The 25,404-nt window shown below is 40.2% G+C and overlaps 1 protein-coding gene across 3 annotated transcripts in view; it reads left to right on the top strand.

The window, feature by feature from the left end:
* Positions 1 to 25,283, top strand: part of wdr81 (WD repeat domain 81) — a 27,060-nt gene extending 1,777 nt beyond the window's left edge. Inside the window, exons 2-13 of one of the 3 annotated variants that reach the window (XM_051666121.1) lie at positions 3,673 to 4,081; positions 5,287 to 8,825; positions 9,012 to 9,119; positions 9,226 to 9,419; positions 17,084 to 17,265; positions 17,402 to 17,567; positions 18,353 to 18,518; positions 18,609 to 18,839; positions 18,996 to 19,436; positions 19,564 to 19,709; positions 20,174 to 20,356; positions 23,267 to 25,283. In XM_051666121.1, the coding sequence (XP_051522081.1) occupies positions 3,723 to 4,081; positions 5,287 to 8,825; positions 9,012 to 9,119; positions 9,226 to 9,419; positions 17,084 to 17,265; positions 17,402 to 17,567; positions 18,353 to 18,518; positions 18,609 to 18,839; positions 18,996 to 19,436; positions 19,564 to 19,709; positions 20,174 to 20,356; positions 23,267 to 23,593 (6,042 nt within the window). In that variant the 5' untranslated portion in view covers positions 3,673 to 3,722 and the 3' untranslated portion in view covers positions 23,594 to 25,283. Of the gene's footprint in view, positions 1 to 3,672; positions 4,082 to 5,286; positions 8,826 to 9,011; positions 9,120 to 9,225; positions 9,420 to 17,083; positions 17,266 to 17,401; positions 17,568 to 18,352; positions 18,519 to 18,608; positions 19,437 to 19,563; positions 19,710 to 20,173; positions 20,357 to 23,266 lie in introns of all 3 variants that reach the window. The other 2 variants (XM_051666120.1, XM_051666119.1) reach the window with 2 other exon arrangements.
* The last annotated feature ends 121 nt before the right edge of the window (positions 25,284 to 25,404 follow it).

Below are 25,404 nucleotides of genomic sequence, written 5' to 3'. Positions count from 1 at the left end.
GGATGAATTGCAAAGAAAAAGCCACTTTTGAAACAGAAAAACAAAAAGAAAAGGTTAGAGTGAGCAAAGAAACACAGACACTGGACAACAGATAATTGGAAAAGAGTGTTATGGATCTTAACCCCATTGAGCTTTTGTGGGATCAGCTAGACTGTAAGGTGCGTGAGAATTGCCCGACAAGACAGACACATCTATGGCAAGTGCTACAGGAAGCGTGGGGTGAAATGTCACCTGAGTATCTGGACAAACTGACAGCTAGAATGCCAAGGATCTGCATTGCTGTCATTGCTGCACATGGAGGATGTTTTTTGATGAGAACTCTTTGAAGTAGTTTATGAAGTTCTGAATATTTTTTTTTAAATTGTAATAGTAATTTTTCACGTTATTAATGTCCTGACTATACAGGGTGATCAGTTGAATGCCACTTTGTAGAATAAAAGTACCAATTTCTTTCCATAAGAGCAAAATTATTTATAAAATGTTTATATTATAAATAACATTACATATTATATTTATTATTAATATTAGTTATTATGGTTATTTAATACATTTCCATAATAAAATACAATAAAATAACTATATCTGCAAGCAGCAATACCAAACCAAGCCAATTATTGGCAGTATGAGCAACGAAAGAAGCATCGTGACACATTTTAAGTTAGAATTCTGATGAATGCTGTAGGAGTTAAAGATAAAAAAACAAACATCTATGGCCATGTTTCTCAAGTTACACTACTGTTCTATTTGCATGTACTAGTTGCACATAAAAATCTCTATCATCGGCAGAACAAAAGTGCTTGCTCTTTTGGCTATTAGTACATTGATAACAATTTGATAATTGAAAACATTTTGTCTAATTGATTGAAATATTTCAAGCAAGCACATTTAGCCATTGTTTGCTACAGGGCATCCAGAATTCACAATGACCTCCCAGGGCAAGGTCCTAAAATATTTTCATTTTACTAAGCAAATGCAACAGCCTTAATTCCTCTTTGGGATTTTTTGTTTTTTTTATCCCCTTTTTCTCCCAATTTGGAATGCCCAATTCCCAAGTCCTCGTGGTCGCGTAGTGATTCGCCTCAGTCCGGGTGGCGGAGGACGAATCCCAGTTGCCTCCACGTCTGAGACCATCAACCCGCGCATCTTATCATGTGGCTTGTTGAGCGCGTTGCCACGGAGACATAGCGCATGTGGAGGCTTCACGCCATCCACCGCGGCAGCTGAGAACGAACCACATTATAGTGACCATGAGGAGGTTACCCCATGTGACTCTACCCTCCCTAGCAACCGGGCCAATGTGGTTGCTTAGGAGACCTGGCTGGAGTCACTCAGCATGCCCTGGGATTCGAACTAGTGAACTCCAGGGGTGATAGCCAGCGTCTTTTACCACTGAGCTACCCAGGCCCCCCCTCTTTGGGATTTTTTATAAATTTGTTACTTTCAAATTTGTTTGTGAAACAATTCTAAACTACAAAAATCTATTTGCTAATAATCAGCAGATTTCAATTTCATATTGATTGGACAAATTTTATAGGAGTAATAGCAACAACAAAATGTTTACATAAAATCAAATCATGGCCAACCATGGTATCATTGTTCTCTGCATGACCCACACAATCTAACAAGACCAGTCTCACAAAAATGCAAACATACAGCCTCAAGTCCATTTTGGTGTGCTCAAAGTCAAATCTGTTGATGATTGGGCAATGACTGCCATGTTTCTCAATATATGCAACTGTCCTCATGATCAGTGATGGCAACTCCCACAAAGACACTGAATGCAAAGACACTGCATGCAAATTTTGAAATTAATCGGACAAATGTTTCTATATTTAGAGCCACATTCATATTGTTCCCTGTTATAGCACCACCAAATGGCCAAACACCACAACTTTGTCTGTGTGTTCTCAGGTTGAGCCCTTATATAAGTGTGTCAAGTTTGGTGAAAATATCTAATTTCACTTAGGAGTTATATGAATTTACATAAAAGCAGAGACCACTTTTAAAATTAATCAGCCTGTTTTTGGCATTTACGAGCAAAATTTTGCCATGTTCTCTGTTTTCTTAAGAAATGTAATAATGACAATTCTTATTTTGGTGGTTTCGTTCTGATCGGACGAACGGCTTTGAAGCAATTCACTAAAGTAGTTTCGGATCTATTTTCAAAGTGGTAAGCCATAAGGTGAACCATAGAAAATATGTTATTGTTGTGCTCAGCAAGTCCTCCCGAACGAGACCAGTCCTGTGAAAATAGACCAACGGCACTAAAAGTTATAAGCTCACAAATAAAAAAAAAAAGAAAGTTTTTTACACCACTAGGTGGCGCCAGAACCAAACTTCTCAGGCACCTTCAGGGCATGGTCCTGATGACATATACAAAGTTTCGTAATGATACGCCAATGCGTTCATAAAATAAAGCATTTTGCAACAAAATTCAAAATGGCCGACATAGTAAAATTGGGTATCGCTTGACTCGGAATGTTTCACTGAATTTAAAGAGAGTTTTATCATTTTTGGCTAAAGCGTTCAAGAGTTATAAGCCCAAAAATCAATTTTTGCTATCTCCTGACCAGTAGGGGGTAGTGTGGTGAAACGCTGCAGATGACCTCAAGGCATGATGGCGATGACACACACCAAGTTTTGATACAATCCGTCAAAATGTTGCGGAGATACAGCATGAAGTCCATTTTGGTGTGCTCGCCGTTGACTTCATGAAGCCATTTCTCAGGAGTGATTTCAAACATCGAAAAAAAGTGATAACTTTTGTGTAGCTCTGTCTCACAATCGCTTTAAAACAATTTTGGTAGTAATTGGACAAAAATCGTAGGAGGAGTAGCAAAAAAACATGTTTCCTTAAAATTCAAAATAGCGGAAAATCTAGTCGGGCGGAAATTGAAACTAAGGTATGCATTCGACTCGGCGTGAGCACAGGAACCGGGGAATTTTGTCCCTAGGACTTACAGTTCAAAAGTTATTAGTGTAAACATGAGTGAAAATTTGAGCTGTTGGTGGTGCTAAAGGGTTTGAGTTACAGACTCCAAATTTGCTGTTGTATCAGTTCAGACTGTCCTCTAGCTGTGTGCAAAATTTCATAACTTTCCTGCGAACGGTTCTATGGGCTGCGATAGACTCCCATGGCAGAAAAAAAAAAGAAGAATAAGAACACTAATGATTACAATAGGGGTCTTCGCCCTTTCAGGGCTTGACCCTTAATTATCTATCTATACAGTGTGTATATATATAGATAGATAGATAGATAGATATAATATATATAGATATAGCTATAGATAGAGATATAGATATAGATAGATATAATATACATATAGAGATAGATAGATAGATATAATAAAGCAATAACATTAATAACATTTCCATAATAAAATTCTTATTTATATAATGTATTACATCATTTATTTAATTTTGTATGATTATTACATCTATATTTCTCACAAAAAACATTTTTTGTTTTATTTTATTGAAATGCGTGCTTGCCAGTTTGTTCTTTTTTACTTATTATTAGAGGCTATTTTATTTATTACTTATTATTTAGTATTTTATGTCATGAGCATTTGTCTACAGAATCTGATCAAGTTGTATCTTTGACTGCTTCTGCTTTTTATTTTACTGGTGGAAATAAAGTATTTTTACAAAGTCAGTCATGTAATTTTTTAGCTTGTTGTAGGGATCTCCAAGGGCCACAGTCTGGTTAACTGACAGCGATCATGGAGTGGCTAGCACTGGCTTTAGAGAGGGACCTGGGTATTGATCAGCGGCAGACTGGACTGAGTCAACGGCCCAATGAACTGGTGGTCCTGGTACCAACCCGCTGGTTGATGGCCCTGAGAAACAGGAGAGTTACACGCTGTGCCAGATATGAGTGCTTCAGTGAAGGGGAAATCTGCACTCTTCTCCAGCGCTCTCAGATCAAATTGCCATTTGGTTGGACTTGTGTTTGTATCCAAGGCCTTAGAAAGCGTAAACTGGGATACCAATTAGCCATGAAGCCAGGCTGCCATGGGGAGGGGCTCTCCCAGGACTCTTTTATGACTCTCATGCAGGGAGTATCACAGTCTAATTTCAGGTACAGTACTCTGCATTTCCTTGATGTTTTTTGACAAAATTTGTACCATCTTTAATCAAACAGGCTAGAGGCTACTTCCATAATTGTATCTTCTGTACTTTAATGATGTTGATGTTAACAGTCTTTTCAAGTGGATCACCATGCATTTACTTACACAGTGTGTAAAAAAAGCAATTCACATATTTTATCTTTATGGTGTCTTTGTGGTTCACAAAATGCAAGAAGAACAATAATTTTTTAATGGATTTTACTAGGGCTGCCCCCTAATAGTTGTCCAAATGTTAGTCGATGAGAAGAGTCTTGGTCGACGAAGTTTTGATTGGTCGGTTGGTGGCAGAAAAGAAAAAAACTGCACGGGAAGTGGCGAAGTCACACAGTCAGTGACGGACAGACATGATCGTTTACACGGCTGGTCCATACGGTAATTAATTATGTCAGGCAGGAAATCCAAAGTGTGGGATCATTTCGAGAGCGTAAAGGATGACTCCAAGTAGGTGATATGCAAACTCTGCAGGCAAATGCTCGCCTATCATTCATCGACCTCAAACATGGCTTATCATTTGAAACATGTAAGCAGCCTAATGTTAGCCACTTACCATGGCCGCTCGCTCTAATGTTAGATAACCTAGATAAATATGTGCTGTTAGGCTTATCCAAGTGTTCATGTGGAGTCGGGAAGCTAAATTAGTACCTCGCTTACTGCATGTTTAACTTATTGTGCATTTCTTTCTATAAATTAACAAAATGTTCAGACAGTCTCCTTGCTGGTTTTTCCGACACATTCAGAATCATTACCGCTTTTTCCGGTGTTGCTGCGGCTCGCTTCGTGCGTGCTCTTGTAAAATTTATATTTTAAAGGCTCATTATTACGGTTTACTATTTCTCTGTAATGTAGAACAGTGTTAGTAATGTTACTTATAACATTCTCAGCCCTGGAACTCAAACCATTTTCTGACCCCCCCCCCCCCCACAAAATATTTAAATAATTAAATTAATATCATAAACGTGCGACAACTAGTTGATTAATGGCTTAAACTAATGACTACTAGTCGACTAGGAAAATCTTTGGTTAGGGGCAGCCAACTCCACCAATATACCATATTTTATGTACTGTTGCTTATTGTGTATTACTTTGTGATTCAGTGTCTAAATGACTTTTGATTTGATAAATTTTAATATGCATAATATATGTGTTTATTCCCCAGAAATCTATGGCATGAAGCTTACATGAATCATGTGCAACCATATGCAGATTGTACTGAGCAGACACAGGTTGCTGCTGTAGATGCTGTTCGCCAAGCCTTGCAGAAACTGTTTTGCTCCAGCTTTATCTCTACTGATCGAGTATCACCATCCCTCTCTCCTGCCAAAGAGAAGGAGAAAGACTGTCCTTTCCCATCCAGCTCTTCAGCTCCCAAACAAAGTACTGAAAGTTTGTGCCCAAATGTGCTTCCTGCAGAATCCTTACTTGAGTCAGAGGAGGTTCTTTATGTAGTTTTTCCATACACGCAGTACACTCTTCATGACATTGTCACCTACAGTCCAGCTAAGCTGGCCAACAGCCATGCTAAGATATTGTTCATTTTGTTCCAGCTACTCACAGCAATGCGTGAATGTCATGCATCGGGGCTGTTGTGTGGGGAGCTCTCCTTACTTGACATTGCAGTCGATGAGCAACTCTGCAGTCGCCTCAAGATCTCACTGGCACATTACGAAAGGATTGGAGAGTACAGGAATGCTGTGCCATATGCATTAGGAAGTCAAGTGCCAACAAGTGTCACAGCAAAAGACAATCAGAGTCTTAGCAGTGATGAGAGTGGACATCTTTGTCAAAATTGTTTGCATGAGCTCAAATCTCTGGTTCTAGACTGGGTCCACGGCCGTGTCAGCAACTTCCGTTATCTGATGGAGTTAAATAGACTGGCTGGGAGGCGTGAGGGAGACCCAAACTATCACCCGGTTTTACCTTGGGTGGTGGATTTCACTGTGCCATACGGAAGGTTCCGTGATCTCAAGAAGTCAAAATTTCGTTTGAATAAGGGTGACAAACAATTAGACTTCACTTATGAAATGACCAAAGATGCACTAGCAGCAGCAGCAACTAATGGCAGTGGTGTCAGCAATTTTGCTCCCGATCTTGGTGGACCAGTAGGACCTTGTGGTTCAGGACAGTCAGATCACCTTCATGTTCCCCATCACATCTCTGATGTGCTATCAGACATCACTTATTATGTCTACAAAGCCAGACAGACACCCAGATCTGTACTATGCAGCCACGTTCGTTCCCAGTGGGAGCCTAATGAATATCCAGCCAGTATGGAACGCATTCAGAGTTGGACCCCAGATGAATGCATCCCAGAATTCTACACTGATCCTTCTATATTTCGCTCCATTCACCCAGACATGCCAGACCTTGACATACCTCCATGGTGTAACTCCTATGAGGAGTTTATTGCTGTGCATAGACAATTGCTAGAGAGTCGAGAAGTGTCTCAGCTTTTGCATCACTGGATTGACCTAACATTTGGCTACAAGCTATCAGGTAAAGAAGCTGTCAAAGCAAAGAATGTGTGCTTACATTTGGTGGATAACCATACCCATCTCACCAGCTATGGTGTAGTGCAACTGTTTGACCACCCTCACCCACCTCGTCTTGCACCTTATCAGTATTCGCCTCCAGAACCTCCTCACTTCGGTCCTGCCAATGTAACGTCATGGCATATTCCACCACTTGAGACCACAATGGATAGTGTGGATGGATTGGTCCCAGAGGCAACAGGATGTGAATCCAGTAGCTGGTCAGTTGTTGGCCGTGATGAGGAGCTTGAGCAAGGTATGGAAGCCCTTGACCTAAGTGGCTCCATATCATCAGATACCTCTATTCCAATACCCTTGGTTGGTACTTCTGGTGGAAAAACTGGCAGTGAGAATGCCGCTTTGGCCATTTCTCCCCCTCATGGTTCTTACCCCGGTGAAACACCAGGAAATGTCACAAATACCATAGGGTCTGGCATAAGAGCATCCATGCTTCAGAGACCTGCCCCTTTAAGTAAAAAGCCAGAGGCATCTTATTTTGAGGATTTCAAGATAAGCCTTCCAGAGGGATTCAAATCTTTGCAGCCTTTGGAAGAGTTAGAGAAGCTCAACAACTTCCTGGTGAAAGGGCTACATTCTCAAGTCCAGCATACGATGGATCTTGAGATTAACAAGAATGACTTGAGACCTGTACTCATATATCCTCTGTCATTTACAGACCTTTTCCAGAGAGATATGCAAGCCTTGGGTGTCCTCATCGCTGAGATTTTTTATTCCTCTAAACTTCGAGGATTGAGGCCAGGCACACATCTGAGTGATCGCTTTCAAGCAGTATTGAAGTTGTTCTCTACAAACCTTTGTGATGTTCCTCTACCACTTCATCATGTGCTGGAGACTCTTCTGCAGATCCATAAGCACTGTTCTAAGAAAGAATCACTTGCAATACACCCACTAGGACTGCCATTTCTTTTCAAGTATGACTCTATATATGAGGGACTTCCACCGCCAAACCCTTGGCAACTGCTTAGTCCTGTTCTTTCCCCTCTACCCTTTCCAGCATATTTTGCAACACTGCATAGATTCATATTCTCCTACCACTCTATGATGGAGTCCATCAACAGTGTTCAGGGTCGCAACATTGTGTTCAACCTATGGCAGCAGCTGGAGACACTTCTAAAGGGTGACATTACTGCAGAGGGGCTTGAAATACTTTTACCCTTTGTGCTTGCTTTGATGTTAGAGGAGTCAACTGCAGTATATGCTGCCTGGTACTTGTTTGAGCCCGTGTCAAGGGTTCTTGGGCCTCGCAATGCCTTCAAGTACTTATTCAAGCCTCTGGTGGGGGTATATGAGAATCCCAGATGTCTTCGAGGTCGTTTCTACCTATACACAGATTGCTTTGTGCTGCAGCTTATTGTTAGGCTCGGTCTACAGGCCTTTCTTTCAAATCTTCTTCCTCATGTTCTGCAAGTAATCACGGGCTTTGAAAGCTGCAATAGAGGCACAGGGTCTCAATGGGAGGGCCTGAAAGTTTTAAGGGGAGCTGCAGGTGCCTTAGATGAGGAAGAGGAAGACTTTGAGTGTGAGGATGGCAGGTCATCGACCGCTACATCAACTGGCAAAGTCGGAGGAGGCAGTGGAGGTGGTAGTGGAGGTATTGTTGGAGACCAAGGGCTTGTAGATTACTCCTCAGGCATCAGTCTTAATGACCAGGTTTTTCTGACTGAAGGTGAGGACTTTCAGAATGGCTTTTATGTGAATAATAGTGCATCCGGAGGAACAACAGGTCAAGCTGCTAAACAGCAGAGCCAAAGCTCGGCAAACAAAGACCAAGACCAGGAATCTCTCAGTGTGGGGAAGCTCAGTGACAAGAGCAGTGCTAGTGAGGTGTCCATTGGAGATCGTGCAAGTTTAAAGTCTGCTGACAGCAGTCAGGATCTGAAGCAAGCTAGTGATGGTGAGGATGGTGGAGAGCTTGAAGATGAGGAGGAGACAGGTGATGACAGAGAGATTACAGTGCAACGGGTGCCCAGTCTAGAGATGACTCTTTCAGTCTGCACAGAGGAGTCTGAGGGAACTGTGGCTACTCTTGAGGGAGACATCATGAATGGAATGGTGCAAGGAGATGCAGAGAAAAACATTGAGGAAGAAGACACGGAGCATGACACTTTGGAGGACTCTGAGGAGAAAGAACATAAGATATTGTTAGGTAAGTCAAAAAAAGCTAGCCAAAAACAATCTTTTTGGTTATATTATGCATTTCTTTAAAGGTATAGTTCACAGAAAAATGAAAAATTTGTCATCATTTACCACTTTAATATTCTTTATTAAACATCTTTAAAATTCATACTAATACTTTAGTACAACTGAAACAACAATCCATTGTCTTTTCCAGAAACGGTTTGTAAAACTATTAGGTGGCTATCTGCAAAACTGGGACCAACATTGACGTCTCGGTACATAGCTAGGAACCTGCTGCGACTCCTTACTACCTGTTACATAGGTACAAATTGCAGACGTTAATCTCTGCAGTCTAAGCTCATTGATGCTTTTGGGTTTGATCATTGTTGTAATACTCTCTGTTAAAACTAACCTTTTCTGTATTTAAGGTCCTGACAAACACCAGTTTGTGTTATCTGGGAATGAGGATAATAGCCTTGAGAGTGTTGGAAGTGTATATGAAAAGAAGCCAGTTGTTGGTGACCAGACTGCAAGACCAGTTCTTGAGAGTCTTGTTTACATAGCCCATCTCTACGGAGAACCAGTGTTGACTTACCAATATCTACCTTACATTGGTTACCTGGTAACTCTGACATTTCTTAATCTTACTTTCTAGATAACTGTGCAGGAAAACTCCAAATACAGATGTCTCCTGCATAATGATTCCTTGTCCCATGAGAATTTTTGTTTATGAGCATACAGTTGAAGTCAGAAATGTACATACACTTAGGTTGAAGCCATTAAAACTCATTTCTTTTTAGATTAACATTTTTATTGATTCATAGAAATGACAAAGAAAAATTAAATATATATACAATGAATCAACATTTAACTCCCACCACTATCCCTCCCCCTCCCCAATCAACAACCCCACCTGACCCCCAACGAACATCTCCGTGGTCTCATATAATTACACACACACAGAAAAAAAAATAAAAAATAAATAATATATATATATATATATATATATATATATATATATATATATATATATAATAATCATACACATCTAAAATTATGCCTCTCTCCACAGTCCCTCCCCGAGAGTCCCCCAAAAACATCAAATAACTGCCCCATTTCCCATCAAATGAATCCCAGATCCCCAGCCTTCTACACGACACCTCAAAAGCTGCCACCCTCCCGATCTCCTCGCACCACTCCCGAATTGAGGGTGCTCCAGCTGACTTCCATCCCCTTAAAACAATCTTCCTGCCTGTCATAACACTGGTCAGAACCTCATTTTTTATGTATTTATCTCCTATATCGATGACCGCCCCATCGCCATCGTGTCTCCATCCTCCGATTGGCATTGCCAGCAGGTGGGTGTGTCTTTAAGACCAAGCCTATACAATCTAGAGGGGATCCAATAGAATCTATGTAAAATCTTGAATTGCATAAGGCGCACCCTTGCATCTCTAGATACAGACTTGATGTTTTTTTAGAATCCTAGCCCACACTCCCTCCTCCAATACCAAGTTAAAATCTTTCTCGCATAATTTCTTGATAGAAGTTAAAGCTCCATCCCCCAGACTTTGAATTAGTAGGGAGTAATACACTGATGCCTCATGACCTTTTCCAAAAGCAGTAATCACCACTCCCAGAGTGTCTGCCGCTTTAGGGGGGTGTATGCTACTCCCAAAAATAGTACAGAGCAGGTCGCGCAGCTGACCTAAAAAACTGAGATCTGGGAATCCCAAAATATTGAACCAAATTTTCAAAGGATCTCAACACTCCATTCTCATATAGGTCACCGAGTGTAGCAACCCCCCTCACAATCCACTCTGACCAGCAGAAAGGGGACTTATTAATACATCATTTTGGGTTCAGCCATATGCTTGAGGCAACATTTAAATAAATGTCCGAATTAAACACTCTGGACACTTTTGTCCATACCGAGTGCAAATGCGAGATAACGGGGTGTTACTTAACTTCTCTGGTTAGTTTAATAGAAAGGCTTTGCAATGGCGAAATAGGGGCAAGAAATTCCTATTCATTACAAAACCAGGGAGGGGCTCTCTCAGGTGCAAGTGACCAATGAGCCAAATGTCTGAGACCGAATGAATAATAATAAAATAAAATCTTGGGTAGGCCTAGCCCACCTTTGTCAATTGGCCTATGTAACTTATTGAAATGTAATATGGGACACTTACCATTCCAAATGAAGGACTTCACTATGCTATCAAATTGCTTGAAATAAGAGAGGGGGACATCTACAGGGAGAGATTGTTGCAGGTAGTTACATTTTGGAATACAATTCATTTTAATAACATTAACCTTCACAATCATAGATAAATGTAATGAAGCCCACCTGCCCACATTGCTCGAAAACCTTTTTATTAAGGGGTCAAAATTAACTCTTAACTAAATCAGACAAAATTGCTGGGAATAAAATGTCCAAATATTTAATGCCCTGTTTGGGCCACTGGAAGGGGCTCGGCTGAAAAGCCGTTACTGGGCAGTACTCTGTCAGAGTCAAAGCTTCGGATTTAGACCAATTGACTTTGTATCCTGAGAATTTGGAAAAGGAATTAATAATTCTGTGGAGGCAAGGCATAGATTTAGTAGGTTCAGAGACAAATAATAAAATATCATCTGCATAAAGCAGAAGCTTATGCGCCACACCTCCCGCCACCAGCCCTGGAAAATCATCCTCCTTTCTTATCGCGGCTGCTAATGGTTCCAGGGCAAGACAGAACAATAATGGGGAAAGAGGGTAACCCTGCTGGGTGCCCCTATCCAGAGTAAAATAATCATTCTTATAATCAGTCATCATAAAATAATCAAATTAATCCATTTGTTTGTACCGCCGCTACCGGGTGTCTATAAAGTAACTTCATCCATCCATTAAAAGTATTCCCGAACCCGTATTTTTCCAAAATCTTAAAAAGATAATCCCATTCTACCATATCAAATGCCTTACTGGCAGCGACCGGAGTCTGATCATTCACCACTGACCACATGATATTGATGAGATGTCTAATGTTATCAGAAGAGCTGTGGCCCTGAATAAACCCCACCTGATCTATATGTGTAAGAGATGTCATAACTTTACTTAATCAGTTAGCCAGAAATTTTGACAATATTTTAACGCCTAGCTGGATCAGGGAAATTGTTCAGTAACTCTTACTCACTTGGATCTTTGTCCTTTTTAAGAATCAGACTGATCCGGGCTTGTGTAATGGTTGGCGGAAGCTTTCCATTCTAAATTATTCCGTATAAACTTCTAACAAAAGTGGAGTCAGTTCTGTAGCATAAGATCTAAAAATAATTCAGCGGCAAAGCCATCTGGCCCCAGAGCTTTGCCTGTAGGCAAGGCCTTAATTACCTCACCAAGCTCTTCCAAGGTTATCTCAGAATCAAGATAATTTTTTTGCTCTGTCATCAGTTTAGGGAGTTCTAATTGTTCCACAAAGTTTCTAATATCTTCATCAGTAGATGAAGATGTGGAACTATAAATATCAAGATAGAATTCTTTAAAAGCATTATTAATATAAATGGCTGAGGTAAGAATTTCACCACCAGCAGGTTTCACTCTCTGCTTTATATATCTAGCCAAAAGCGTCCCTGCTTTGTCCCCCGACTCAAAGTATGACTGTCTTGCCTTGAATAGCCAAAACTCCACCTTCCGTGACAAAATAGTATTATATCTGTATTTCAATCGGATCAATTCTCTGAGGCCATCAGACAACATTTGGCGCTTCAGCTCTGCCTCGGCACTTTTAATAATCCCTTCCAACTCCACGAGTTCTCGTGCTTTGGATTTTTTGATGAATTAGGCATACTGTGTGATCCGACCCCTAAGAACGCCTTAAGTGCCTCCCAAGCCACGCCCACAGAGGATACTGAGGACCAGTTGGTCTCCATATAAACATTGATTTCAGCCTTTAACATTTGTTGGAATTCAGGATTTTGCAAAAAGGATACATTAAAGCACCAACTATATGATTTATTGACATGGCAACATCTTTAAACTCACCAGTGCATGATCTGAGACTAAGATGTTTCCAGTTGAGCAATCAACAACAGATGAAATGAGGGACTTGGATATAAAAAAAAAAAACATTTCTAGAATAAATCTTATGGACTGATGAAAAGAATGTATAGTCCCTACCAGATGGGTTCATAAGTATCCAAATATCTGTAAGACCAAGATTTTTACACATCCTGTGAAGCGTCAGTGTTGTCCTAGGGGGCTTGCACACTTTTGCTTCACAATGATCAAGGATTGAATCCATCAATAGATTAAAGTCTCCTCCCAATATTATATCATGAGGGGTGCCAGCGGTTTATAACATCCCTACAAGATCTATAAAAAGGCCCTGATCATCAGCGTTAGGTGCGTAAATATTTGCCAAAATCAACCTTTGCCCCTGAATTTCTGCTAAAACTATAATGACTCTTCCTAATTTATCTTTACTCTGTTTGAGACATTTGAATTGTAGATATTTACTTGTCAATGTAATGACTCCCCTGCTCTTACTTGAGCCAGCACTAAAGAAAACATGCTTACCCCATATCTTCCCAAATTTTTCAGCTTCCTGCGGGGAAAGATGCGTTTCCTGAAGAAATGCTATATCATATTTTTTGTTTAAGAAAAGAAATAACCTTCCTTCTTTTTATGGGGTGCCCCAACCCATTCACATTCCACATGGAGAGAGACAGTCCACTCATATTAACAGTGGACATTTTGACATATTAGAAAAAATAGATTGTGTGTCAAAAAACAAATTATAAAGACCACATTCCAGCATTAGCAATCAATCCCCGAACTTCCCCCAGAACCAAACAAACAGAAAAACACACGACAACACCAACTGGCGTCCATCCCTCGAAACTCAAACAGTCCATGTACGCCTACGAGAACCCTCGTGACAACTTTGCCATCGGATTGCTCAAGTCCGGTGATTCTATACAAATTTTATGAGACAGAATTATATAATAGAAGAAAATCTGTTAAATAAACTCCAGCCAATAGGTGGAATAAACACACAGAACGTGTAGATTCATTCACATAACTGTCCCGAAGGTGAGTTCCTCCACAAAACAAGCTTCAGCCACTAGCGGAACCAGCACAAAAAGAAACAAAATAGGCGCCCTGTTTCCACGGATGGTCAAGTGAATGTTCAGTGAGTCAGGTCCATTCGACTGTTAACTGAGTGCAACAGATGACCCAATCACTACATTGTCCTGCAAGAAATACTCCACAAAACAAACTCCAACCAATAGGAGGCATTAGCACAAAGAACATGCAGATTCACCCACAACACTGTCCCGAAGGAGTGTTACTACACAAAACAAACTCCAGCCGCTTTGCGGAACCAGCACAAAAAGAAACAAAAAAGGCGCCCTGTTTCCTCGGATGGTCAACTTCAGTGATTCAGGCCCACTCAGCTGCAACGTGAGAATCATACAATGACTTACTCCATTGACTTTATGAAGGACAGTGCTTGTTTGGGACATGTAAATACTTTGCGGCCATCCTTAGCTTCTATTCTCAATTTGGCCGGGAACATCAGTGCAAAAGCGACCTTTCATTGATGTAAGAGTTTCTCGCATTCCTTGAATCGATCACGTTTCTCTCTTGTCTAATTCGCAAAGTCTGGGAACAAGAAAATGTTGTGGTTCTTCCAAGAAAGCCTTCCTTTACTCCTCGCCTCGCATAACACAAGATCTTTATCGGATGATCTCAGAAATTTGGTCAGAATTGATAAGGGCCTGTCTCCCTCAGCGGATCGCCGAGCCGGAACTCTGTGAGCTCGCTCGATTTCCAGCTTATGGCCTGTTATGCCGAGCAGACTCGGAAAGAGCCCGTCCAGAAATTTCACCATATTCTGACCCTCTGCTCGCTCAGGAATTCCAATAATTCGGACATTGTTCCACCACCTACGATTTTCCATATCCTCCAACTTTTCCCAGACACGCTCTAAGTCTACTTTGGTCGCTAGCGGATTAGCAGCTAATTGCCTCTCCGATAACTCCAGATAATCAATCCATTTCTCGACATCCGCCACACTTGTAACCACATCAGTGAATTTCGTCTCCATGGCAGTGATCGATCAACGTGTTGCAGCAAGATCCTCCAAGTCAGCAACAACCTTCGTCAGCATTGCCGACATGTTCTGCAATTCACGCCGAATCTCTTTCACCTCTCCGGCCAAATTGACTCCCTGGTCCGAGGCCTCCAGAGAGGCATCGGCTTGAGCACGTAAGTGTCTTTTAATGTCTCCAGAGCCCAAGGATTTTGAATTCTTTGACATGTTGTCTTCCTAGAACAGTTATGGATCAGGGTGTATCAAATCATTAAAAGTATCAAAACTAGCAAAGTGAGCAGAGCTCACCATTCACACATCAAAGCCTTGCATGGCGTCACGTAACTCTCCGTTAAAACTCATTTTTTAACCACTCCACAGATTTCATATTAGCAAACTATAGTTTTGGCAAGTCGTTTAGGACATCTACTTTGTCCATGACACGAGTAATTTTTCCAACAACTGTTTACAGACAGATTGTTTAACTTTTAATAGACTATATCACAATGCCAGTGGATCAGAAGTAAACTGTGCATTTAAGCAACTTGGAAAATTCCAGAAAATGATGTCAAGCCTTTAGGCAATTAGCCAATTAGCTTCTGATAGTCTAATTGGAGTCAACTGGAGGTGTACCTGTGGATGTATTTTAAGGCCTACCTTCAAACTCAGTGCCTCTTTGCTTGACATCATGGGAAAATCAAAAGAAATCAGCCAAGACCTCAGAAAGAAATTGTGGACCACCACAAGTCTGGTTCATCCTTGGGAGCAATTTCCAAATGCCTGAAGGTACCACATTCATCTGTACAAACAATAGTATGCAAGTAGAAACACCATGGGACCACGCAGCCATCACACCGCTCAGGAAGGAGACGCATTCTGTCTCCTAGAGATTAACGTAGTTTGGTCCAAAAAGTGCAAATCAATCCCAGAACAACAGCAAAGGAACTTGTGAAGATGCTGGAGGAAACAGGTAGACATGTATCTACATCCACAGTAAAACGAGCCCTACATTGTCATAACCTGAAAGGCTGCTCAGTAAGGAAGAAGCCACTGCTCCAAAACCACCATAACAAATCCAGACTACAGTTTGCAAGTGCACATGGGGACAAAGGTCTTACTTTTTGGAGAAATGTCCTCTGGTCTGATGAAACAAAAATTTTACTGTTTGGCCATAATGATGATTATTATGTTTGGAGTAAAAAGGTAGAGGCTTGCAAGCTGAAGAACACCATCCCAACCGTTAAGCATGGGGGTGAAAGCATCATGCTGTGGGGATGCTTTGCTGCAGGAGGGACTGGTGCACTTCACAAAATAGATGGCATCATGAGGAAGGAAAATTATGTGGATATATTGAAGCAACATCTCAAGATATCAGCTAGGAAGTTAAAGTTTGGTCGCAAATGGGTCTTCCAAATGGACAGTGACCCCAAACATACCTCCAAAGTTGAGGCAAAATGGCTTAAGGACAACAAAGTCAAGGTATTGGAGTGGCCATCACAAAGCCCTGACCTCAATCCGCTAGAAAATCAGTGGGCAGAACTGAAAAAGCATGTGCGAGCATGGAGGCCTACAAACCTGACTCAGTTACACCAGTTCTGTCTGGAGGAATGGGCCAAAATTCCAGCAACATATTGTAAGAAGCTTGTGGAAGGCTACCTAAAATTTTTGACCCAAGTTAAACAATGGCAATCCTACCAAATACTAACAAAGTGTATGTGAACTTCTGACCCACTGGGAATGTGATGAAAGAAATAAAAGCTGAAATAAATAATTCTCTCTCCAATTATTCTGACATTTCGCATTCTTTTAAAATAAAGTAGTGATCCTAACTGCCCTAAGTCTGAGAATGTTTTCTACGATTAAATGTCAGGAATTGTGAAAAACTCGTAATTGGCTAATGTGTATTGGCAAAATGTATTTGGCTAATGTGTATGTAAACTTCTGACTTCAACTGTATATGTACAGTACTTGCCCAAAATTGATATAAAAGGTTAAATAATGCTTCACAAGAATTAGGTTTTCAAAACAAAATATAAGAATGGCACATTCTGTGTCTTGAAGAAATAATTCAAGAATTTGCTTTTTGCACTAATTTCCAGAAAATAATTATGCTTCTAACATGAGGGAAACCCTTGGTATTGTTTTATAATAAAAATCTGACACTGATTCATAATAATTTTTCCAGTTTTGACTTAAAGTTTTGCTTTAATCCTCTCAGGTCTCTCCACCTTCATCATGTCGTTTGAACACTCGAAAGGAGGCAGGGCTTTTGGGCGCTGTGGTACTCACTCAGAAGATTATAGTGTTCCTGTCAGACACCACTCTAATGGACATGCTGATGAAGATTAACCAGGAGGTTTTGCTGCCTCTGCTGGATTTGTTAACCTCAGCTAAGATGGGGTAAAACATTTACATATAGTGCATCAGAAATGCACAAAAAGTTAAAACTTGCATTCTTAAGGACTTGTCAATCTTCTGCTTTATTCTTCATGTGCGCTCTTATTAACTTTTTTTTTTTCTGTGTCTCTTGGCCCAGCTTTCCTAGTGGAGTGCAGTCTCGTTCTGCTGTGTGTTTGAAGACCCTGAGCCTCATTGCACTGATCTGCCTCCGTATTGGCAGAGAGATGGTACAGCAGCACATGACAGAAACACTCTGCAGGTTCTTTCAGATTTTCTCCTTATTGCAAAGTCTACAAAATCAGGTAATCAAAGACAATATACAAAATAAAATAGTGTTTAATAGAACAGATGATATAAAAGTTATGTGCCTTATTTGTTGTTTAGTTGTATAGATTCACGTTTAAAATGTCAGTCTTCCAGCCTAATCTGTTTTCCAGTTTAGCTGTATTGAGTTTGTTTATTCTTTAGCAGAAGATAATGTTTATCTTAAAGCTGAATTGTGTAATTTTTTCTGTACCACTACCGTCACCAAACGAAATTGCAAAAATAATCACTGTTTTCTTAATCGTTTTCAGAATCATATTCCAGAAAACTCCCCGTCTTCCTTTGGTTGTACAAACAGATAGTCCTTCCCCAAACTAACTTTATTGGTCAAAGCACCTCACGATACGTATTGCAATACAAATTAATGCATCATAATATCATGATTGGATTGTAACTGAGAAAGACACAATGTGTTCACGAGAGAAGAAGTACTCTGCAGGTTCAGTTTTAAACTCTTACGGGCCAAACGGAGAAAGGTTTTTATACCACTACAGAGCGACGTTGTTACTCTTTTAGGTGACATCGTGACAAATGGCTTACTTACAGTTGACGCAGCACATTAAGCAGGGATACAAGAAAGAATTTTAACATCCCAAAAATTACATGCATCAGCTTTAAATACATGCTTTTAACGTTGTAACATTTAAATTTGCTTTGAAACAAGCCTCAAAACATTGTTAGTACTTTGCTGATGCAGTCTGATTCATAAAAGGCTGTTCCTTTACATTATTTAACTTTTTTAAAATTTTTTATATATGTGCAGATGGTAAGTGCCCCACGTAGGGAGGTTGGAGACTGCACATACCTGGATGTGTGCATTCCAGATGGAACAGTAGTTACTTATGAGCTTGGAGTTTTGGAGCAACTCCAGGCTGTGTTTAACCCTGAAATGGCATATGCATCTTACATTCCATTCTACTGTCTCATTGGTAGGTCATATATCTACTGGTTAGCTTGTGAGCATTAATAAATATGTTTTTTATTGTTTTTATTATATGAACATGGACTGTTTCTTACAGGTGATGCAGCGATTCACAAACTTGTTCCCAACCACGAGCTTGTTTGGAGCCTGGCTCAATCATTTCATGAGAGAGCAAGTCCAGGTAGCCCAGAAGCCAACCCAGCTGGGGGCCAAAAAGCATCTACTATGGGCTTGTCTCCTAGTATGGGCCGCCAGATGGGTCGCAGTCCCTTACCTGCTCCCTCGTCCACTTCAACACCACTAGGTGGAGACATCCTACCAGAGTCAGGTACTTTTGGCAGCCATCTGGTTGGAAACCGTATCCAGGTACCCCGGGACTCTGAGGTCTGTGGGAGTCCTAAATTGACCTCTTTAGAAACATGGGGGCGGTCTTATGTTAGCCATGCTCCTCAGACGAGTCTAACCACCACTGCATTTTCCTCAGCCGGACCTTCCTTCTCTCTCTCCTCATCCTCCTGGGTCATAGGACCCACTATGGAAGACAGTGCACTGAAACAGGACCTCCCTCGCAGTAGCCGCTCCTTGCAGGGTAACTGGCTTGCATACTGGCAGTATGAGATCGGTCTGAACCAGCAGGACTCGCACTTCCATTTTCACCAGATCCGACTTCAGAGTTTCCTGGGCCACTCGGGCACAGCTAAGTGTCTGGCACCACTAGCAGGAGAAGACTACTTCTTGTCTGGGAGTAAAGACAAAACAGTGAAGCTGTGGCCACTCTATAACCACGGCGATGGCACACGAGAGGTTGAACCGCGGCTCACATACACAGAACACCGCAAATCTGTGTTTTATGTTGGTCAACTGGAAGCCGTACAGGAAGTAGTGAGCTGTGATGGCACTGTGCATCTCTGGGATCAATTCACAGGTGAGAAATGCATGATACTGATAATGTACCAAGAAAGAAAGTTTATTAGCGTTCTTGCTTTTACTGTCTTTGTCAGATTGACAGCTTTAATTTGATCCTTTGTCTGACTTCTACTCTTTGTGACTAGGTAAAAATATTCGTTGTAATGAAGCTCTGGATGGGAAGAACCCAATCACAGCTGTCACCACTATGCCTGCTCCTTACTGCAGTGTAGTGTTTGCCAGCACCGACTCTGTGCTCCGTTTCATAGACCCACGCAAACCTGGCTTACAGGTATTCTTCACACCAGTACATATCTGATTCATCCTCAATGAGCATTATATTACATGGCCCTCTGGAATAATCGATTCTAATTTCAGTTCAATGAATGTCAAATTTTTGTGATCTGCAAGTATTATGACCACTAAACTGTATATTTGACCGTTGACAACCAAGTTCCTAAACTGTACTAGTTCTAAGTATCCCATAAAATTTGAGTGCAAAATTTTCATTCATATCAATATTTCATATCCATTTATTTATGTATTTGTGAAGAAGCCATGTAAAAAGCAGGATCATTTACAGTCAGCTGGTCATTATAGACAAATAAATGCTGACAGGTTGATTAGGACCCCAATGCAAAGCAGAGTATGACTGTACATTAATGACCAACTTTAGTATCCCAGGCTGGTTTTTATGTCTTGCTGTAATGCTAATGATTATCAGTAAGTTGCACTCTGTTATTGCTTTGTTGACAGCATGAGTTCCGCCTAGCCTACAGTAACATGAGTGCGGGGCTGATCCGCTGCCTGGCTGTCAGCCCTAGTGGACGCACTGTGGCAGCAGGTTTTTCCACTGGATTCATAGTGCTGTTGGATGCAAGAACAGGCCTTGTGCTAAGAGGCTGGCCTGGTCATGAGAGCGATATACTGCAAATGAAAGTGAGTGTGCACACCATTGGTTAAGTGAGTAACGTGAGTCAGTATTACGCAATACTAACAGGATTACAGATAGTTCATTAAATTGCTAAAACTGGTATGTTTCACCTTGATCATTTGCAGTCATTTTGTGAATCAGCTTCTCTGCCACTCACTGAAAGAGTTATTACTCATGGACTGCATTAGAACAGAAATCCTCAAATACTAACACTGCCACCTTCTCTTATGCACTTAATCAACCCTTTTGGTGTAGAGAAATGGAGGGCTATTCGGATCCACCCCTTAAAAGAATATTCTGGATTCAGTATAAGTAAAGCTAAAGCGATGGCATTTGTGGCATAATATTGCTCACCACAAAAATTAATTTTGACTTGTCCCTTCTTTAAAAAAAAGCAAAAATCTGGGCTACAGTGAGATACTTACAATGGAAGTGAATGGGGCCAATCCATAAACATTAAAATACTTACTGTTTCAAAAGTATAACCACAAGACATGAACAGTATGCCTTTTAACATGATTTTAGTGTGATAAAAATTGTAATAACTTTTTCTATGTAAAGTTATAGCCAATATTACAACATTGTTGCCATGTCGATGTAACGTCAACAAACCCTAAAACGAGCGTTAAAATTACGATTTAAACAACTTTACAGCTCAAATAATACATGAGTTTTAACAGAAGAATTAAAGGTGCTTTTTTTTTCATGGAAATGTATGCAAAAAAAGTTCCTACTCCATTTAAAGATATTAATGAAATAAGTGTCCTGAGATATCTCACCAGTCTCTGTGAGAGCTGTTGACTTTGTAAACAGCAAACAAAAATGTGTCCATGAACATTGACGCTTTTCACCTGTCAGTCATTTTGCTCGTTCTCATAGTTATGTAGTTGCAGCAAATTATTGAGGCTTACTGCCATTTTTAAGCCATTTGTTCATAACAGTTATCTGTTGAGGGTGCTATGTTGCTGGTGTAGTTTTAAACAACCATTTCTGCACAACGTCGGTCTCAGTAAAGCTAATTTGTTATCTTTGCAGTGCGAGGTTTTGGAAAGAGAAGGCATTGCTAATTCAATGGCTCAGTCTCGTGAAAGTCAAACTGCTGAAATCGCTTACAGCACCTTTAATGAATGTGCTTTTATAAAATTATAAGTTTCACATTTTTACCTTTAAACCCTCCAGAAATGGGCCTCAATCACTTCCATTGTAAGTGCTTCACTGTAACTTTGATTTTTGATTTTTGTAAAGAAAAGTAGGGACGAGATGAAATAAATTTTTGTGATAATCAACATTATGCCACAAATGCTGTCGATTGAAGTTAACTTGTATTTAACCCGGAATATTCCTTTAAGGGCCACCAACTTATCTCCAAAGGAGTTCTAATGTACCTGGAGAGAGAGCCATCCATTTGCATTTGCAATCATCTTTATGTATTGTAACGAACGATAGAGAGACAAACAGACCCAAGAGCAGAGGAACAGTTCAAAGGATTTAACAGTAATAATGTGCAGTCTCTGGGTTGAGGAATGTAGAAAATCCCGTCACCGACTGCAGCAGCAGGAAGCGATCTCCAATGGCGTGCGCGTCGTAATCGCACAAGGGGCAATCCGTGAAGAGTATGTTCGTAGGATGAGAGTGTGCGTTGTGGAAGTCAGGAACAGATTCGTAGAATCCTCCGTTGAAGCTTAGTGAGAAGCAGAAAAATACCCTGCAGGGAAGCGCGAACTTAACTCCCGACACGCGGGCAGAGACAAGCTATCCTCCATGGAAGACTAGCTGACACACAGCAATACTGGAAGGCAACCACACACCTGACGCGTGGGCAACCAACAGATACACGAGACCAGCTAGGCAGAGAGTGAGGTTAGTACTCAACATCAAACAACAATCTAGCAAAGATACTGAGAACATGACGGGCTTAAGAAGAGAGAGAATTAGGGGAGAACATTCCCATGGAAACGCTGATCATGCATGCCGGCCGTGCCTGCGAGACATGAGGGAAAGAAAATGACAAAACAAACCGACAAACTCACCAGAGCCGTGACATGTATGTGACCTGGAGGCTCACTCATTACTCATTAATTGGAGCAAATAGCTTTTAAAAACCCTCCAAAATCTATTTATCGCTGTTAAAATGTCTACAATAATATAATGAAATTCTTGCCATTTATATGTTGCTTGGGGGGGGGGGGGGTCTGAAAAAAGGTTTCTTTTGAATGGTTGTCAATGGGGAAACATACTTTTTGTGATGAGAGTGGTGCAGTTCCGACATCTAAGTTGGAACCTACATCTGAGTGTGGGCTAAGGGGGTGACGCTAACCAGCCACTTGTATTGATCAGTGTCTTAATTGACATCAGTACTTGAGCTTTCTGTGTAAAGAGTAAAAGTAGGTTTGTACCCTCTTGGTTTGTTCAACAGCAGTCAACAAGAGACAAGCACTAAGCAAACTTTATTTAACCCCGATTTGTGGGGTCAAAGGTCTGTCTCTGCCACCAGAGGCCCATGTTTGGGCAACCATAGACATGAGTTACTTATTAGGTCAAAATCTATGAGTCTTACAGAATACTGCACATGACCTAGGCTTGCTATTATTTGCTTATTTATTGATGAATGTATAGGAAATAAACGAACCTCAGACTTACATCATCCTGTTCTCGGAAAGAGTGAAAATGATGCTCAATTTTATGTTGACCGGGGCTCAACAATAAGAATGGTCCACTCTGGGACAAAAAAGACACACTGTGTCTTTCTCAGTTATGATCCAATCATGATATTGTGATGCATTAATTTGTATTGCAATATGTATCATGAGGTTCTTGGCAATACCCAGCAAAAATCCTAATTGTTGAGTCCTGGTTGACACTTCCCCATCAATTTTCTTCCTTAACGATGTGTTTGTGTCTGTCATTTTGTGTAGGCAGCAGAGGGAAATTTGCTGATTAGCTCTTCTTCAGACCACACATTGACGGTTTGGAAGGATGTGGAGCACAAGCCACTTCACCAGTACAGAACTCCATCTGACCCTATCCATGCATTTGATCTTTACGGTGCTGAAATTGTGGCAGGCACTGTTGCCAACAAGATTGGTGTGTATTCCATTCTGGACAACACAGCCAACCTGTCAGGATGCACCAAACTAAGCTCAGAAAACTTTCGTGGGACCCTCACAAGTCTGTCTGTGCTGCCTACCATGAGACTTCTGCTGCTCGGCTCTGAGAATGGTGCCATTAGGCTACTGGCTTAAACTAACTCTTTAGAGTATTTTAAGGCTCTGCTATTGTGTTGCTTTTTCTGAAGAGCATATTCTCCATGTGCCACTTTTGGCTTCCTCAACAGAATGAAGCAAACTTGTTATGCCAACCATGCACAATTAAATCTGTTTCATAGAGGGAGCAAGCCTGATATTTCCATTTTAACCTCTCTGAAAAAGGACTTAAAACCTCACTCCTTAGTAAGTGACCAAAATGAAATATTGCCTAGAATTCATACAATCCATTTTTTTTACAACATAACATTTTTAAGGTTTATGTATAACTTGTAACTGCGCTAGCTGCTGTTTGTATGTAATAATCAACTCTGTATGGATTCTTAGGTAAATGGGTGAGATGAGCTGCTCAGGATTGTAGATCCAAGTGTGGTTCTAGAGAAGTGTTTATTCATCACCTTAAAAAAAAAAAAAAAAAAAAAAAAACCCTGTGAGAATCACAGGTCAGACCATGTTAATCATATCATATGATTCCATTCACCAGACTTACTGAGCAACTATGCAGTATTAATGGTTGACATTTATAATTGTTTGGCACCTTTTTCTATACAATGCACTGCATTTCTACATCAATGGACCTTACTGAATAGATGAACGTGATCAAAATGTGACCGTGGTCAAGTCCAAGGTGACTATCATTCTGTTACTGTACACTGATTGGAATTGTAAACTCCAGATATGCAATGGGGGTGATCCTGAATCCTGAGCTTGAACCTTCTGACATTTAAAACATTTCTACTACTAGACTATATAGATAGATTTGATGCTGTATTAGCCTTATCTTGAATTATGTAGTAATTCACCCTTGTCACAGCAACCCCTTGTCAAATGGCTTACTTTGTTACATTTTACACACAAATATGTATGTTTATATATATATACAGTATATATCTTTGTTGAGCCTAATGCTTATTCTCTAAGATAATACTTTTATGCAACATAGATTAATAGAAATGAACATTAATTTATTTCCAGAATGCTTCATGTTAAACATTACTGTTTCAAAACATTCCAAACAAGAATATTTTGTTAGAATTCTTACTAATTACTAAATCAGAAATGACTGGCACTCATAGTTCCCTGCTATGTAACCCGTTAGTTGTCAAGGTTGGAGAATATTGGCTTTTAAAATATGAATACTGATATGAACTCTATTTGATTTTAAGCCTTAATTATTATCTAGTTTTATAATTTTAGTTTTGAAAATCACTTTCATGTGCACACTATCTATTTTATGTTACTAAATGGAGGTTATAAATTAGTCCCTAAAAGTGGTTGACATGAGCTGAAATTAGGCTTATTCTATGCTCTGTAAAGCATTAGGGTACCCATTCATACATGGTACCATTTCAGATATTTCTTGTATTTTACTGATTCACCATTTTGATAAATCCCATGATTCAGGGTAACTATTTTTGAAAGATCATGTCCATTCAAGATCAACAAAAATGTGTCAGATACAGCACACACATGAACACGTGCAATATTGTTCATAACTTTTTTTTTGTTTTTTTTTTTGTTTTACTTTTAACTTACTATTTTCTATATACTCATTAAAATGAACATTTTCAGTGATTAAAAGTGATCAGACATGTGTGTGGTAATTTTCAAACTAAAATAGTTAACCAAATTTAAAAGAAAACATTCTGCCCAAGGAGTGATCAACTGACCTAGTCATGATAATGAAGTAAAATAGTCAGTTGATCGGTTCACTGTTTTTGATATTTTTGTGCTTGTAACCAGGGCGCCCAGAAGAGAGGTTACTCTAAAAGGACAAAGTCCATTTGATT

Source organism: Myxocyprinus asiaticus, chromosome 31 (assembly GCF_019703515.2).
Source record: "Myxocyprinus asiaticus isolate MX2 ecotype Aquarium Trade chromosome 31, UBuf_Myxa_2, whole genome shotgun sequence".
Lineage (NCBI taxonomy): Eukaryota > Metazoa > Chordata > Actinopteri > Cypriniformes > Catostomidae > Myxocyprinus > Myxocyprinus asiaticus.
The sequence above is the reverse complement of the archived record's forward strand: the minus strand, read 5'-3'. Positions and strand labels throughout refer to the sequence as shown.